Source organism: Pararge aegeria, chromosome 25, assembly GCF_905163445.1.
Source record: "Pararge aegeria chromosome 25, ilParAegt1.1, whole genome shotgun sequence".
NCBI lineage: Eukaryota > Metazoa > Arthropoda > Insecta > Lepidoptera > Nymphalidae > Pararge > Pararge aegeria.
The window spans coordinates 3082781-3099233 of record NC_053204.1 but is presented as its reverse complement, the minus strand read 5'-3'; the positions used below and the strand labels follow the sequence as shown (position 1 = coordinate 3099233).

The window sequence follows — 16453 nt, the reverse complement described above, 5'->3', positions numbered from 1 at the left end:
TAAGATTTCACTAACTGTCAAAAAGTTATCAGTTCTAATGTACAGAGTCTACAGGGCCACAACGAAAAACAATCTTCACAAACTCTAAACTAATCATAATATGTGTCTTGTAATAATATAATATATAAACTAAGTTAGAAACTTCAAGTTTCAGAATCAGAATGCAAAATGTGGATTTTGCAGGTTATTTGGTGGGAACTTTTCAAAGTGGCTAGCTAAATTTGGTGTCTACTGAGATACATAAGTAAGAGTCTAAATGCGTGGCTAGTAGATTTTAAATATTGCTTAGATAACCCTGAAGTTATTATGCACTAATTAAAATATAAATTATCATTATATTATTTAGGATTTAAGGGCTTAGGTACAAAGAAAGTCTTCAGCTTTATAATCTAAATGTGGATTTGGAATAAGAACACCTGATGATTCTGGTAAGGCTTTATTCAGATTTTATTTATTAAGACTTTATTTATTTATTCACTTCCATCAAAATTTCCAGAACACACTTCCAATCGCAGGTTAATCGTGATCCAAAATGATAGCCTACTTCGCTAGGTACAGACTGAACAGACTGACAGCTGACATACCCATTTTTCGGATGGATTGTAGCCCATAACCAACTTTAGGGTCGTAATAGTAACATGGGGCTCCACTCCTGACGAGCCATACCCGTGGTAGAACCAGCTCGTCAAGAGTTGAGCCCCATCCATTGATAATAAATTAATATACTATCTCTACGTCTATTGCTGTAAGTCCTTTCACAAAGGTAGCCTGTAAAAGATTGCTTGTAACATTAAGGCCGCCTTTCCGGCCGGCATGTCTACATTGTTTACCGTATTCTCCTTAATGTTTCTTTTCCTGTATGTTATACGTGCAATAAAGTGTTAGTCGCGTCGAACATAGCTCCAATATAAAAAAATTCAATACAGTAAAATAATGACTATTTACGATTTCGTTTGCGAAATGGTCTGCTTAAAAATATAATAGGTATCCTATTTCCGTTCTTTTTATCAAAAATATCCAAAACTGGATCCGTATGGCATTTTATTTCCAAAATTTCAGTTGTAATTATTTTATTACTTAGTTTCGCAGCCTTCATAATACTCGAAACTGATGGAGACCAAAAATGATATGTCCCCAACAAGTGGGCATAGTTAGCTAAAAAACTGCCCGTTAGATACGCTATATAAGTAATTTTGAGCAGTATTATTGTTTTGTTCGCTCTCAATTTCATTATTATAGCTTTACCTGGCGCTATATTGATTTTACCTGCCGTTTGGTATCCGAAAAGCAGTGATGCCGTTCTTAACGAGTCATTTCTCCATTTATTTTCAAAATTAATTTTTTTTTCATTAAAAAAATCAATATTAATGTCGTAATAAATTTCGTCGTCTGGTAAACCATTCTTTGACCAAGATGATTTAAAAGTATTTTCAACATTTTCAAAAATTTTTATTGGTATTTTTAATTCCCTTGTAGCATTATTAATATGCTCGTGCACGGTTAGTACAATGTTTTCATTGATAATGTCAAGCACCGATGCACTTTTTACAATAATTTCCCTATTCACTTGTTGCCATTTAAACTTTTGATATAAATTTCCATACGGAGTGGGGTCTTTTAGATAAACATCATTGGGTGTGTCACCAAATTCAACCCTTATACCACGTTTTAAATTTACATCTGTGATATTAAATATGTTAACTTCTTTGTCACTTATCAGTTTGGTATCTCTCCCACCAAAATGTAATATTATTCCACCTTTGCTTGACGCTACAGTTATATTTATTGTAATTTTAGCGTAACAATTCGTAATAAAAATCATTGTGATTATTAAATACGTAATAAAACACATGATGTTGTTTATAGCGATAAACTAGGAATAAAACGAACAACTGATGGTAACTAACCTTTTAGCGAGAATAATATTTACATTTACACTATTAATAACAATTACAGAATGACCATAATTAAATAAAAACAATGTGTGCCCTAAGCTTTAATTATAATAATAAAAATAAAATATGTTGGTAGAATTAGTACAGTTGCCAAAGAGGACGTAAACACTACGTTAACGGTTGCAGTAATACAAATTACCCATTTTTGAGGTTCTCAGACCATATAAGGTGGTTTCACTTAATGGTTCGATATGTCCTCAAATAGTAGAGCGCTCGCACCTGAAGAGGGCATCGACTACTTCAAAGACTTCATTATTTTAGCTTCCCTTGTTTCATTATTGTATTTACTATGACAAATGAGGCCCTACTGATTAAAGTATTAGTGCGTATTTATCTATTTTAAATAATTTCCGTATATTACTGTGACATATTTGTGCGGTTTTTTTTTTTTTTACTTCATGTTTATTTATTTATTTAAGTAATAATACATATAGATGGAAAAATTTGTGCGGTTGTTTTTCTAAAAATATTAAATTGTATAATAAAACTGTCACAGTTGGAAAGGAATATTATGTCCAGCATAATACTCCGTTTCGGAAGTTATCAAACGCAGAATTTACCGTTTTTGCTAAATTTTAAATATCGTAATTAATGTGTTTTTTTTGTATTTTTCTTTTTTCATTATTTAATTATGTATGTATTTATATATTTATTAATATTATATGTATGTCTATTTATTGCCGAATATATATGTATATTATATGTAGTATAATTGCACTATCCCGCTCTCTTGCAGCTTTTCCTTCTGTCAGAGGTTGCCTGTAAGAGATTGCTTGCAGCAATAAGGCCGCCTTTGCATGCCTACAATTCTTGTTGTTGTTTATTCTATATTTTATGTATATTCTGATGTTTGTGTGCAATAAAGTATTTCTTCTTCTTCTTCTTCTACTTTTGGTCGTAGCCTAATGTTATACAACGTGTAACGAAATTATGAAATAGCGTTGATGGGTGCATACGTATATTTCATAAGGAATCTCCCTGTAAAAATATTAAATCAAAAGAAGTATACTTATTTTTCCATACAAACTAATTCAAAACATTTTAAGTGTTTACTTATGACAGCCCTATTGAAACTTAAAGACCGGCACGCGCATAGTACCTACGCTACGCTAAATGGACTGTATTTCTAATTCGAACCAGTAGTTCCTGTGATTAGCGCGTTCAACCAAACAAGCTCTTCAGTCTTATAATTATCATCATCGTTCATCAACCTATTACCGTCCCACTACAGGGCACGGTTATCCTCTCAGAATGAGAAGGGTCCAGGCCACAGCCCACCACGCTGACCAACTGCGGATTGGTGGACTCCGCATGCCTTTGAGAACATTATGGAGAACTCTCAGGCATGCAGGTTTCCTCACGATGTTTTCACCGTTGAAGCAAGTGATATTTTAACATATTAGAATAGTTAGAGGTGCGTGCGAAAGTCCGAACCACCATATATTTATAGTAACCGCTATTCGTTTATGCCTTGAACTCGATAACACGATAGCTAATCAGTATCGACAGTTCAAGTTCAAAACCTTTCTGATTGGTCTCCACTACTCCCCTACTACGGTATCTAGATCCGACACGCGAGTACAATATGGCAATCTATATCTATCTATCTTAATGATGAAGTTGAGGGGTTTGTTTGTTTGTTGTTTATTAGAACGCGCTTATGTCTGGAACTTCAGCAGTGCCCTTCAGACCGGTCAGATAATAAGACATTATTATGAACATTACTTCAGTACAAAGAAGAGAAGGTACTAAATTGAGCCTCGGATCTAGTGAGTTAGATCTCGGAATAGTCCGTTTATGCAGTATCTCGAAATTACAAAGAGGCTAGGTTTAACGCTAGATATTACTACTACAGTAGGTACAGAGCACGGGCGTCCTCCCACAATGAGAAGGGGTTAAGGCCGTACCACCACGCTGGCCAAGTGCGGATTGGTGGACTCGATCCACCATTTGCAATTACAGAATACCTTTTTTTCTACGTATTACGGACTGATACATTTTTAGTATAGATGAAATTTTTTATTTCAATTAAATGAAGAAATAATAATACATACTTAAGATACGAAAACATCACTAAGTATTTTTTACATGAAACCGCGTTATCAAAACCGGGTTCAAAGTTTACTCATCATGAGGATTACTTGTTAAAAAATACTTTTGTTTGCGTACGGCCTCCATTAAAAGAACTTAAGTTTTTTAAAGACAGTCAAAATAAATCAGTAAGTATTCAATATTTTAGAATTTTTTCTAAGCAAGTTGTTGACAAATGCGATTTCAACCTAAAGTGTAGAATGTTTAATTGAGTGCTCAATCTACTATACCTTATATATATTGACGGCCGATTGGAGCAGTGGGCAGCGACCCTGCTAGCTGAGTCCGAGACCGTGGGTTCGATTCCCACGACTGGAAAATGTTTCTGTGATGAACATGAATGTTTTTCAGTGTCTGGGTGTTTATTAGTATTTTCTAAGTATTTATGTACATTATTCATAAAATTATCAGTCATCTAAGTACCGTCACTTTGGGGCGATGTGTGTTGTCGTAGTATATTTACTAGCTGTTCCCGGCGAACTTCGTACTGTGGACCTTTTTTTTTGGTGAATGTAATATATTAATATTTTTTTTGCTATTCCGGCCTTAGAGGAATCCAAAAAATCAAATCATAAAAATTGCTCCAGCCGTTCTTGAGTTATAAATTGTGTAACTAACACAACTTTCTTTTATATATATAGATTTCATATAACTTATGGGCTTAATTGTTTTAAAGATTACAAAAAAAAAAAAAAAATTGGATAATCCAAAAGTGCACGCCTCATAATCTCATTTTTTTCACAATAAAATTGAATTTTATTGAACTGAAACTTTCAATGCTCATTACAAATTTTTTTTTTCATATTAATTATTATTCATTTTTTGTAAACAAGACACGGGAATGTCATAATGATTGCACATTGAAAGTTACAATTAATATTAGCTAGAATAATTACATGGAAATTTAACGACAGTGAATTGAACGCTCATATTAACTAAGAAATTATGTCGTGTGTTACTTTAGATAATTAAAAAAAAAATATTCCGATACGATCATTTTTTCGACCAATTTTGATGCCACATACACCCGTCCATACACGGACGTCCAGAAAAGATTATGTTTAATGTTATTATTTACTATGTTAAACAAAAAAATTGTTATTGAAATGTATTTTATGTGCCTGACAAATTATTTGACTTGATATTAGTGTACTCAAATTAACCTGTAAGTGCAATATAAATAACAAAAAATCAATTTCAGTTTCGACAAAACTGTTTTTTTTGAAATGTCGAGAGTAGAGCACAACCTCAACGCTTCGCTTATGAGGCGTGCAACAGCAGTCGAAAATTAATTAAATAAAGAATCAATTAATAATCATATGGAATGTGGAATAACAGTTACGAGATAAAAATGCGTACTGCTTTATTTACTTTTTCTACATTACTACTATTAATTGAAGCTAAGATAACAATAGATGTAAAAGCAGGGAGGGAAATAACAGATACAACTATTACTTATTCAGGATATAACAAAGATGTCGTCAGTGAGAAAGATATCAACCTTTTTAACATCAACCAAATAAACTTAAAAAGGGCCGTCAGAAATCATTACGGCGCAATACCCAAAGATGTTTATTTAAAAAGCCCAACACCCTGGGGCGATTTGTATAAAAAAAACAACTGGGACCAAGTATCCAGAATACTGACAGTTAAATCTGCGATAATAAAAGAAGGTTCCTTTAAATCCGTGCTAATACTTGCTCAAGATTTCGACAACAATTCAAATAAGACAATCAAAGTTAATGCCGGCATTAGTCAAAGTGTTGAAAATACTTTGACGACCAGCTGGTCCAGTAGCAAAGATGTGACTATCTCGCAGGAGATCGAATACGATTTGAACGTTATTTTCGCAAAGGTTTCCGGAACCACAAGCTTTTCTTATACGTCCAGTTGGGGGAAAAGTGAAGAGAAGTCGGAGTCAGTTACAATAGGTAGGTAAATTATGTGTACCTACTTCTTAAAACGGTCGACGGCCAGCGACCGTGCTTTCTGAGTCCAAGGCCGTGGGTTCGATTCCCACAGCTGCCGAATCTGCTCAAATGCTTAAGCGCCGTAACAACTCCGTTATTTGTAATGACTACGTTTTTGCGGCGCTTGCGTTTGAGACCCTGGGTCTGCGGACACGAAAAAATTTATTCGTGTCTCAAAAATTGGTGTTGACGTCTGGTGACCCAAGAGCTGGCGCTTATTTAGCCAAACGGCTAAGTCTAGCAATTCAAAGGGGCAATAGCGCCAGCATTTTGGGTACCATGCCCATAAGTGAACAGTTAGACGGCTTATATTTATTGTAAATATTAATTTTAGTTTGTAATTATTATTACTTATAACTTTTATCTATCGCTCCGACGAACCGGAGCATCCTCAGGAGATGTTGACTTTACAATTAATAATTGTTAATTTAACAATACGTGCGTAAAGGGTACATTGCGGAGGATCTGTTTGGTGTGAAGTATACGGATTGAAGAAATTGAAGCTACGCTTACTTTGGGGCTAGATGGCGATGTGTGAACTGTCCTTGAATAATATTTAGTTATTTATTTATTTATTCTTTGTAATAGTAGCCCAGAATTGAGAATTCTAATAGTAGTAAGCTCACCTGTTTCAATACACAATAATTCAAAAGAGGTTTCACTTGAAAAAGTTTTTATTGGATTCCTTCACAGGCACCAACACAGGCGTGGAAATAGAATTAAATCCGCACCAATCCGCAACAGCAGTACTGTCAGCCAATAGGTGCTCTTTGGAAATCCTCGTTGAATACATAGTTACTTTGAGAGGCAACGTTGCGATTAACTTTAAGAAGAAACACGAGGGCCACCATTTCTACGGACCCTCGATTAATAGCGTTATGAAGAGCGGGGGGCTGGAAACACAGAAGAGTTTTCATGAAACTGTTAGAATCGGCGTTTTTACGGATGCCTCTTTGAGGGTGACGGATAAGATTTCTGGTTTACCACTATAACATGTTATGTCATTTTATAAATTTAAAATGCATATAAAAATTTAATATAATTAATTTTAACAAAGGAATGTGTCATCTCTTGTTTCAAACGTGTCTCATTGTAATATGGACCTTTGAAAAAGTAGATCGAAACTGCAACGTTACCTACTAGATGACGCTACAGTCGCTTTAAGACTGATGTGAAAGGCATATACATACTAATTTCGGCATCGGCGGTAGGAGAGTCGTAGCTTAATCTGAGAAAGCGCTCAGGCTGCGATTGCCAGAGAGTCGCAGGTTCAAATCCTGTCGGTTCCAAAAATTTTTATATGCATTTTAAAATTTATAAAATTTAAAATCCTTCAAGTGTAGGTAAAAACACTAACTAACTGACTACTAACTGTAACAAGACATGTTATGTAATATTAAAAATTTATCACGAGTTTGTTTTTGTTTCGTTTCTGCTGTTAAAATATCGTTGCTTACTTGTAATGTGGCCCAGTGCGGATTGTAGGGGTCCAAACACCTTTGAGAACATTAAGTAAAACTCTCAGGTATGCAACCACGCAATTCTCACGATGTTTTCCTTCACCGTCGAAGCAAGTGATATTTTAATTGCTCAAGACGCACGTCACTTAGAAAACTTAGAGGTGCGTGCTGAGATATAAATACAGAAAAAAAAAATGGCACAGCACAACATAAATCAATTATTTAAATTTCGAATGGATTGAATCTTCACGCCATTTTCAATGCAAACTGAGAAACAAGGTCGGTATCAATAACCAAGTTAATTTATAGTCACGAGTCAATTAGAGCAAAGTAGTTGAGTACATATATATCGTGGTTATTTCTTGTTTTTATAATTGACGGTCCAAGCAGATGGCCCTCCAAATAATAGCTTTGTAATGGTGAAAATAATTAAAATCGTCTAATTAACCCCGGACGCAAAAACAAAGGGGTGTTATGTATGGTTTGACATGTGTGTCTGTGTGTGTGAGTGTGGCGTGTAAAATGGCGGATTATATATTTTTTCACAACCCCCACAATATGGTTATCAAATAAAAGAGCTTTACTAGTAGAACACTATACATCTTTATCATTATCACATCAACCCATTACCGGCCCACAAAGAGAAGGGGTTAAGGCCGTAGTCCAACACGCTGGCCCAGTGCGGATTGGTGGGCTCTATACACCTTTGAGATTATGTAGAACTCTCAGGCATGCAGGTTTCCTCACGATGTTTTCCTTCCCCGTTGAAGAAAGTGATATTTTAATTACTTAAAACGCACATAACCTAACTCCCTCACTATGGGTATTAAATGATAGACTTGTAGAATGACGTAGAATGTGTTAAAAGTCAGGGTTTTTAAAATTTGTTGATGATTATATCACTTGATTTAACGGTGAAGGATAAAGTAGTGAGGAAACCACCATGCCTGAAAGTTCTCGTGACGTTCTAGAAGGAGTGTGAAGTCCACCAATCCGCATTGCCAGCGTGGTGTACTACGGGCCTAAACACTTCCCATTCTGCTCACAGAATGGGGTTCAGCCATGGACGTATTTACCATAGGACCAAAGGTGCCAAGGCCCGGGGCTACAGCCTCTGAGGGGACGATGTGGTAATAATGATTAAAATTAACTCTGATAGTAAAGTTATAAAACGTGTATACTGTGTTATTATTATGAAGCTATAGAGAACGCCTCGTGTTTGGTGCTATGCAGGATAATGGTTTTTGGCGCATTCGGTATAATCACGAGCTATACGAACTATTTAAAGAACCGAATGTCGTCAAAACTATCAAACTGTTAAGAATGCACCAAGGGCTGTAGAGCTTTGATGATGATGATGATGATAGAACGCCTTATTTCTGAAGTCAGTTAAAAGCTAATCAGATCAAGATCAGACGCATCTTAGCCGCAAAGCGATAATCGTGAGCGATCTCAATGCTAATGTAGCATTATACTAGGATTTCCAACTAGACCGCTTTATTCAGGACATGTCTTTTTGAAGTAAAATTTCTTTAGCCGCGACTAGGGAGTAACTAAGAATTTTTTCTGACGGAAGTAACGCTCCGACGTCTTGTGTAGTTTCCGCTATTTAAAAATAATAATTTGGATTGGTCGTAAGCATAGATACATGTGTCATAAACCAGCTAGTGGCAAATATGATAATCAATGAGGATTATTTATTTCCAATATTTTCAAACGGATCAATTGTGAATAGCAAAGTGAATAAAACTTTAAAAGTTTTAATTTGTAAAGTTTTTTGTAAATCTCTAAATATATTTGTTTATTAATTACTTTTGTAATAAACTTTCTGACGATTGCGACATTCTATAATATTCAATGACAAGGTGATATTGACATGTGCTGATCTAACCTTCAATTTTCAACTCTCAATAATTTAACAAACGAAAATATTTATATAATGTGAAAGTGATATTAATGAATTTTAAATAGAATATAAAATGAAATAGTGAATATTAAATGAAATGGTGGAGTCCCAGGAACATTTAACTCTTTCATCAATAAATAATAATAAAGGTTTTACTTCAATCGTGCGTAAAGGTTACACGCACACACTTTTTTTTATATTTATTTGTAACCGACCTATCATGATCATTATCATCATACCGACCCAGCCAGCCCACTAGAGGGCACGGTACTCCACAGTGAGAAGGGTTTTAAGCCGTAGTCCACAACGCTGACCCAGTGCCGATTGGTGGACGTCAAACGCCTTTTAGAACGTCCTGGAGAACTTTCAGGTATGCAGGTTGTCTCACAATGGTTTCCTTCACCGTTAAGACAAGTGATACGAATGAATGGATTAGTACACCGTAATTGTACCCCAATGAAAAAAGTAGTTGCACAAATATACACATAGAGCAAGAGAGTACAATTTGGTGGCCTTATCGCTACATAGCGATTTCTTCCAGGCAACCAGAGACGCAAAAGGAAATAACATACAAAAGATGTAGGTGGTGCAATAAATGAGATATAAACATTATACAAATAAATAAATATAAAATATAAGTATAATGTAAATATAAATAGATATTTTAATTGCTGAAACGCACATAACTCGGAAAAGTTAGATGTGCATGCTGGGAATCAAACTCGGCCCCCTAAAAGTGAAGCCGATGTCGTAACCACATTTTACATCGTATTCTTATAATCTCTAATGGACCAATCTAATTGGCGGTAACAACTGTATAAGTTAAAACTGCGTTACAGCTATTAACGCCCATCTCCGGGCTTGACATAAATACAAAAAAAATGGTTATAAGTGAATAACTAACTAAAATTATAATTCAAAATACCTTATTTCAAACAGACTTATCAGAAATCTTACCGCTACCGCGATACCGTATACGATATTGATAACGGCAACAGGAATCCGCTTGAAGTACTCACAGAATATTGAGTTGTATTATTTACTTTAAGAATAAAAAATAAAATTTAAATGAATTAAATAGGAGCTCCGATACAGCAGGCGTATTTTTTTTTGTAGAGTGGTTTTTTGTATATAGTTTGGTTGGACTAGATTTTTTTTAGATTGTTTGTATTGTATTGAAACATTTAAATATGGTAACCCTACATTATACGCGAACTATCGATTTATTTGAACAATAGCACATCTGGTACAGGTGTCGCCACACGACGCCATAGAAAACCACTCTAAACCACATCCTACCTTGAAACCCAGAGTCTTTATCACCAAGTATCAAAGTTTAAATTAGAGCTGTAAATAGTTTTGGAAATGTATTTTTAAGTTGGCTTAGGAATAAAATTTTAAATTAAAACCCTTTCTCACAGCCATTTTATTTATTTCAAAGGAATAGAGTCTAGTTTCCAGTGGTAATTGGTTTCGAAAATGAATTGTTATGTTGGTAAAATACCGCTTGCTGGCGATTTGGGTACAGTATATATAGTGGGATGAAATTGGGATGAGACACATTCAAGCATCAAGTGTCAAACGTATATTTGAGAAGATATCTCAATAATTATAAAACGCAAACTTCCAAGGTACAGTCAGTTAAACAGCATTTTCGAAACATTTTTTTCAAGATCAATGGGGATTTTAATTGATATAATCTTAAGAGTCAATAAAACCCATTAAGGTTGTTTTTAAAAGGGATTTAACAAAAATAGGACGTAAATCTATATTCAACACTATCCGACACGAAGCCGAAAACAATTTTTGACAAGTTAAATTTTTTCCATAAATAGGTACTTTTATCCCATATCCTAAGAGTGTAGATAGAACCTTTAAGAAAAGTTAATAAACCGCATTTGATGTATTTTTTTTAACTTTATATAAGCGATTTTTACAAATCCAGTGGGAAACGTTTGTTACTTTTCGTCCATTCAACTAATTCTATGCCAAAATCAAGTTATTCCATTCTTTTTTGGGCGTGAAGGAAAGAGAAACAAACAAAAACATAATAGTTACAATTATAAAATCCCGACGTTTTGTGTGTAATGTTTCTCTTCAGCTCTATTAAAAATAATAGGTGTTTCATTTATAAAAATGGTATTTAATTGTTTCAGATGTTCATCTTTATAAGTTTACTCGCGTATGCGCTGGCTGAACCACCTGTGGGGTAAGTAGTACATCCTCATGCATAAGTTTTACTTCGGGAGGAGCAAGTAGGTAAGACTAGTGGGCGGGCCATAAAAGGGCTTTCTTCATCCAACAATACCTTGCTCTGGGTCCCTGGGTCCCTTGATGGGATCTCAAAGACCTCTATGCAACGGTGGTGGGGTACTGGAACACCTGGTACTTAACTCTCTTGGGTGCATATTCCCTGAAACTATCATCAGGATGTTTTATTGGCCTAGTTTAGTCCACTAGACCTATTAATTCGCGAAGCAAGCTTAGCGTCAACATAAATTCCCAAAAAACCAAGGAATAAAAAAATTGTTTAAGTGCGTCAAATAAATTCGCCGATGCACTTTTCATTCAGTTTTTATGGAACTTAAACTACCAAAGATATCTTAATCGTGCTTTTTATTACAGGGATGGCTATGCTGCAGCAAGATCGAGTCATGAACATCACGGCCTTGATACCCAAAGGTCTCTGTCACAAGAATATGGCGTGCCGGCATTGGGAGCTAGAAGCAATTACGCATCAATTGGCGCTAGATCCCAACTGACCGACCAATCCAGATCAGCACCATCTCAAGAGTACGGGACTCCTGGATTCCGATCAGTATCCCAAGATTATGGGCTTCCAAATACCAGGAAAGGAGTATCACAAGAGTATGGACTCCCCAATAATGCTAGGTCAAGTCATTCACAAGAATACAAACAATCTAATGCCAGGACTGGACTATCCCGAGAGTACGGAACTCCTAATGCACGAACTGGACCATCCCAAGAGTATGGGGCACCTAATGCTAAGTCTGGACTATCCCAACAGTATGAACTTCCGAATGCTAGATCGAGTCTTTCTCAGGATTATGGACTGCCTAATTCCAGAAGCCTTTCTCAACAATACGGTCTTCCCAACCAACGTGATGCTGGAACAGATTACACCCGTTCGCAGGACTATAGCAGTTCTAGTGCACGTTTGTCTCAAGAGTATGGAGCTCCTCAATTGAGAACTGGTTCTGCAAATTATAAAACTGATGTCCCATCAGACTCGTATGGAACACCTCTACAAAGATCAACCCAAGCTATATCAGGCCACAGAACACCTTCGGAAGAGTTCGCTGTTCCATCTCAGAGGAATTTTGATCAGCCTCCATCACAGAAATACGGAACACCTAACTTTAGAAATGCCCAGACTTATAGCCCCAGTTCCCAAAGCCATTCAGCATCAAGTAGATTCAACAAAGGTTCTGCGTCAACTAGAACATTCCAATCTTCTTTTGGTTCAAAAAGTCCATCCCAAAACTACGCTACTCCTCAGTCTTCCTCGTACTCAGTACCCAGTTTGAGGAATGTTGATTCTTACTCTCCAGCCTCCAAATCTATTTCTACTTCATATCTGCCAAGTTCAAGGACTGTTTCTCAAACTTACGGAGCGCCCGACGGGCGAAGCTTGTCTACTGAATATGGTGCTCCAGATGCTAGAGATCTCAATACCAATGCTTACGCTTCATCGTTTGACTCAGCAAGGTTTGTATGGTTTTTATCAACTGACTTACAAAAGAGGAGGAGGTTCTCAATTAGATTGTATTTTTTTAAACTTATTTTTTTTGGAAATCTTTTCATATATGCACGATTATCATGACCAACAATGCCTAAATTTAAATATTCTATTTATTATCAGTCTCGAACGTTATAAAATATATTCAAGGATGCAGATATATTCACGTTCCTACCTTATCTTTTCATTCAAGTCATCATTATACGTCAGAGCATTTTAAGCAAAGTTGCGATTTAGCATAAAATAAACAGTTATGGATATAATAACAGCAGATTTTAGATCCGACTTACGGGCAAAGTACTACAGACATTCAAGAAAAGCCCAATAATTTTTTAGGGTCAAATAACAAAATCACTATGAAATGTTGTAGAAAACAAAGAGACGGTAGGCTGACGTTGGTACTCACTAGTAATGATATTTTTATTTAGGTGCTAGAAGTTGGAACACCATAGTTTTTACACTGCCCGGAATGAACTATATATTATTATTACACACCAAAAACTTTCCTATCCGCAGATCAAATCCATCAGCCCAATATGGTGCACCATCAGCCCGGAACGCGATGCCATCAGAGCAATACGGTGTTCCAGAACAATATGACACGCTCTCCAGTCAAGGATACAGCTATGCAAGGAATGCCCTTGATGAGTTAGTTAACCAAGTAAGTTGAAATCGTCGTATCCACGTCATCATCGACATCATCATCCAATGTGCATCCACTGCTGGTCGTAAGCTTCTTTCTAGCAGCGCCAACTCCTGCTAATTTCGGCCTTTCTCATCCTTTTCTATGATACAAAAACCATTATCATCGTCCTTATTATAAATCCAATACTGGCCCTCTACCGCGTCATCCGCCTGACACTTCGCTTACCGAGACACGGTACTCTAATGCGTATACCCTTACTACAAGATTTAGTAGCTCGCAAACCAGTAGTCGTTTTCAGGTATCGAAATACTTATGTAAAACTAGCTGTTGCCCGCGACTTCGTCTGCGTTTGATATTGTTTTTAAAGTATTCAGTATCGCTAAGCCTTAAATGAGTATAGTAGTATATATATAACATGTGACTGTCAATTAATTATAGACAAATAATTTGCAATAAAATAAAATTGCGACTATAATTAAAGATCTAAGCTATCCTATCTCTTAAGTTGGACCAGACTGCTCACGGTGTGTCAATTTAATTTAAAATCGGTTAAGTAGTTTAGGAGTCCAACGCGGACAAACATCGTGACAGGAGATTTATATATATTAGAAGATAAATGTTACTCAAATTGTATTAAAGTCCATATTTGCTTACAACGCTTCAGCTTTTTGCAGTGCGTTTGTAAAATGGAAATCAGATGTATGAGATTTGATACTCTAAAACGAATGATATTAGGCCAATTGTACTTTGGCGGTATAGAGTTTTATGTGCGGAAATCAAGCAGATCTTGTATTAAAGCTGCAGGTCATCTCGCAGAATGAGCAAGGTTTTTGCTCACCCACCACGTTGGCCAAGTCCGGATTGGTACTTCACATGTCTTAGAGAACATTAAAGACAACTCTCAGGAATGCAGGTTTTGTCACGATATTTTCCCCGTTAAAGCAAGTGATATTTAATTGCCTAAAAAGCTCATAAGATTTGCAAGTCGTTTTCGTGTAACGAAACACTATAACGTAAAAAAAACACATACTAAGCGTAACTCCATGTGGATTGTGGATTGGATAATACCAGGCTAGCAGAGAATAGAGAAGGTGTATTGGTTCACCTTGCTTTACAAGCTATCGTGTCTGTCTTGGTTATAAATTAAATTCGTTTTAAGGAACCAGCTAACTACGACTTCGGGTATAAGGTGAGCGACTATATAAGCGGAAGTGACTTTGGACACACGGAATCCAGGCAGGAGAACAGGGCCGAAGGATCGTATTTTGTCGTACTGCCTGATGGAACTAAACAGGTAACTTAAAACCCGCTATGTTGAATTTAGTTCTGATCTCCAGAAGAAATGTGAACTATTTTCAACAAACTTAAAATAAAAACATACAGTCGAATTTATAACCTCCTTTCAATTCGACTATATGTTTTTTTTGTATAATTGTTGCGCGATTACTCTGCCAATTATACACCGATTTTTATTATTCTTTTTTTGTTTGGCATACAATACCTCAGAGGTGTTCCCATTATAATTTGGTGACGATTTATTGGAGGGTTCCAGGAAAAATCAAGGAAACTCTTCAAATACACACAAGCACATCTATAGCGATTTGATTTGATTTGATATTATTCAATGTAACTTGAGCATTTCCTTCTTTCTAATGATAAACACCAAGTATACATTAATAAGTGTTTAAAATTAATAAGTATAGTTGCTAGTTGCCCTTCGGTTATGGAATATAATAGGTGAGCAATTTATGCTCGTCACAATAAAGGAGCTGATGATAAAGTGACGGGAGAACTCCTCAACCATTTACGCCCCGGCTTCGGGAAAATAATTTTTTTGTAAAGGATTATGAGTAGTAGACATTTGGCTATTAAAACTTAGATATAATTCGAAACCTATCTACTAAAAACCGTGAAAAAAGCGTACAAAATCGGTTCTTTTTTGTCAAAAAAAAATGTGAACAGAATTTCTTGGTATGTCTCATGTACTAATTATTGTTACTCAGAACGTGTCAAATAATGCGTTAAAATCTATTTCCAGGTTGTAGAATACGAAGCTGATGAGCAAGGCTTCAAGCCCAGAATCTCAGTGGAACCAGCAGAAGCCAGGTTAGGTTACGATGACAACGCAGCCGATCTTACCCGTTCATCTGATGGACCTTATTAGGACTACGTAAAACACGAAAACAACCTTGCTATGGATTCTATTGAAGACTTGAAGATGTTTGAAGATTTGAAAATTTTCGTCAAAACTACACTAGCCTTATTTTTTTGTACTTCTTGACACAAAGCCTCATACAAACAAATGCCACCCTTTATAAACAGAGAGCCTATTACTATGATTGCCATTTTATCCTGTAATTAAGCAAAAATTACTATTAAAGTTTTTTTCAAAGCTCGCATCTCTCCTTTATTCGGAGTGTACTTATTACCTCATACTTCGATGTCAGTGTTTTCCGTTCTCTTCGCATACTTATGTGTTCGTATTCTCATTGAACTAAGTTTGATTTTTACTTTGGATTGTTTCTGTGTCATTATTATAACAACATTTAGCTAGAGTTTGTTTTGTCGTAAGCAACTTCCGAAAATATTCATTATTTATTTTTTGTAGCAAATTGAAAATGTATAAAAAAATTGTACCTCATAGTATGTAAGATGCGCTTTAAAT

General features: G+C 35.7%; 3 protein-coding genes across 3 annotated transcripts; 2 read left to right on the top strand and 1 right to left on the bottom strand.

Moving 5' to 3' along the window:
* Positions 1 to 420: 420 nt before the first annotated feature.
* LOC120634872 (spherulin-2A-like) lies at positions 421 to 1868 on the bottom strand. Its single transcript, XM_039905715.1, has one exon. It carries the CDS (start codon positions 1850 to 1852, stop codon positions 938 to 940), a length of 915 nt encoding a protein of 304 aa, XP_039761649.1. The 5' UTR covers positions 1853 to 1868; the 3' UTR covers positions 421 to 937.
* Positions 1869 to 5370: 3502 nt separating this feature from the next.
* Positions 5371 to 7023, top strand: LOC120634729 (spherulin-2A-like). The gene is made up of 2 exons (XM_039905503.1): positions 5371 to 5977; positions 6710 to 7023. The coding sequence occupies exons 1-2, from the start codon at positions 5371 to 5373 to the stop codon at positions 7006 to 7008; spliced, it is 906 nt and encodes a 301-aa protein (XP_039761437.1). The 3' UTR covers positions 7009 to 7023.
* Positions 7024 to 11536: 4513 nt separating this feature from the next.
* Positions 11537 to 16030, top strand: LOC120634893 (pro-resilin-like). Its single transcript, XM_039905765.1, has 5 exons — positions 11537 to 11591; positions 12008 to 13111; positions 13659 to 13803; positions 14948 to 15082; positions 15827 to 16030. Exons 1-5 carry the CDS (start codon positions 11539 to 11541, stop codon positions 15950 to 15952), a joined length of 1563 nt encoding a protein of 520 aa, XP_039761699.1. The 5' UTR covers positions 11537 to 11538; the 3' UTR covers positions 15953 to 16030.
* Positions 16031 to 16453: the final 423 nt, after the last annotated feature.

Bases quoted from the DNA above. Each gene is read 5' to 3' on its own strand.
- LOC120634872 (XM_039905715.1), bottom strand. From the start codon at position 1,852: ATGTGTTTTATTACGTATTTAATAATCACAATGATTTTTATTACGAAT.
- LOC120634729 (XM_039905503.1), top strand. From the start codon at position 5,371: ATGTGGAATAACAGTTACGAGATAAAAATGCGTACTGCTTTATTTACT. The intron at 5,978-6,709 runs GTAGGTAAATTA...ATTCCTTCACAG, and splicing joins GTCGGAGTCAGTTACAATAG to GCACCAACACAGGCGTGGAA.
- LOC120634893 (XM_039905765.1), top strand. From the start codon at position 11,539: ATGTTCATCTTTATAAGTTTACTCGCGTATGCGCTGGCTGAACCACCT. The intron at 11,592-12,007 runs GTAAGTAGTACA...TTTTTATTACAG, and splicing joins CTGGCTGAACCACCTGTGGG to GGATGGCTATGCTGCAGCAA. The intron at 13,804-14,947 runs GTAAGTTGAAAT...ATTCGTTTTAAG, and splicing joins TTGATGAGTTAGTTAACCAA to GAACCAGCTAACTACGACTT.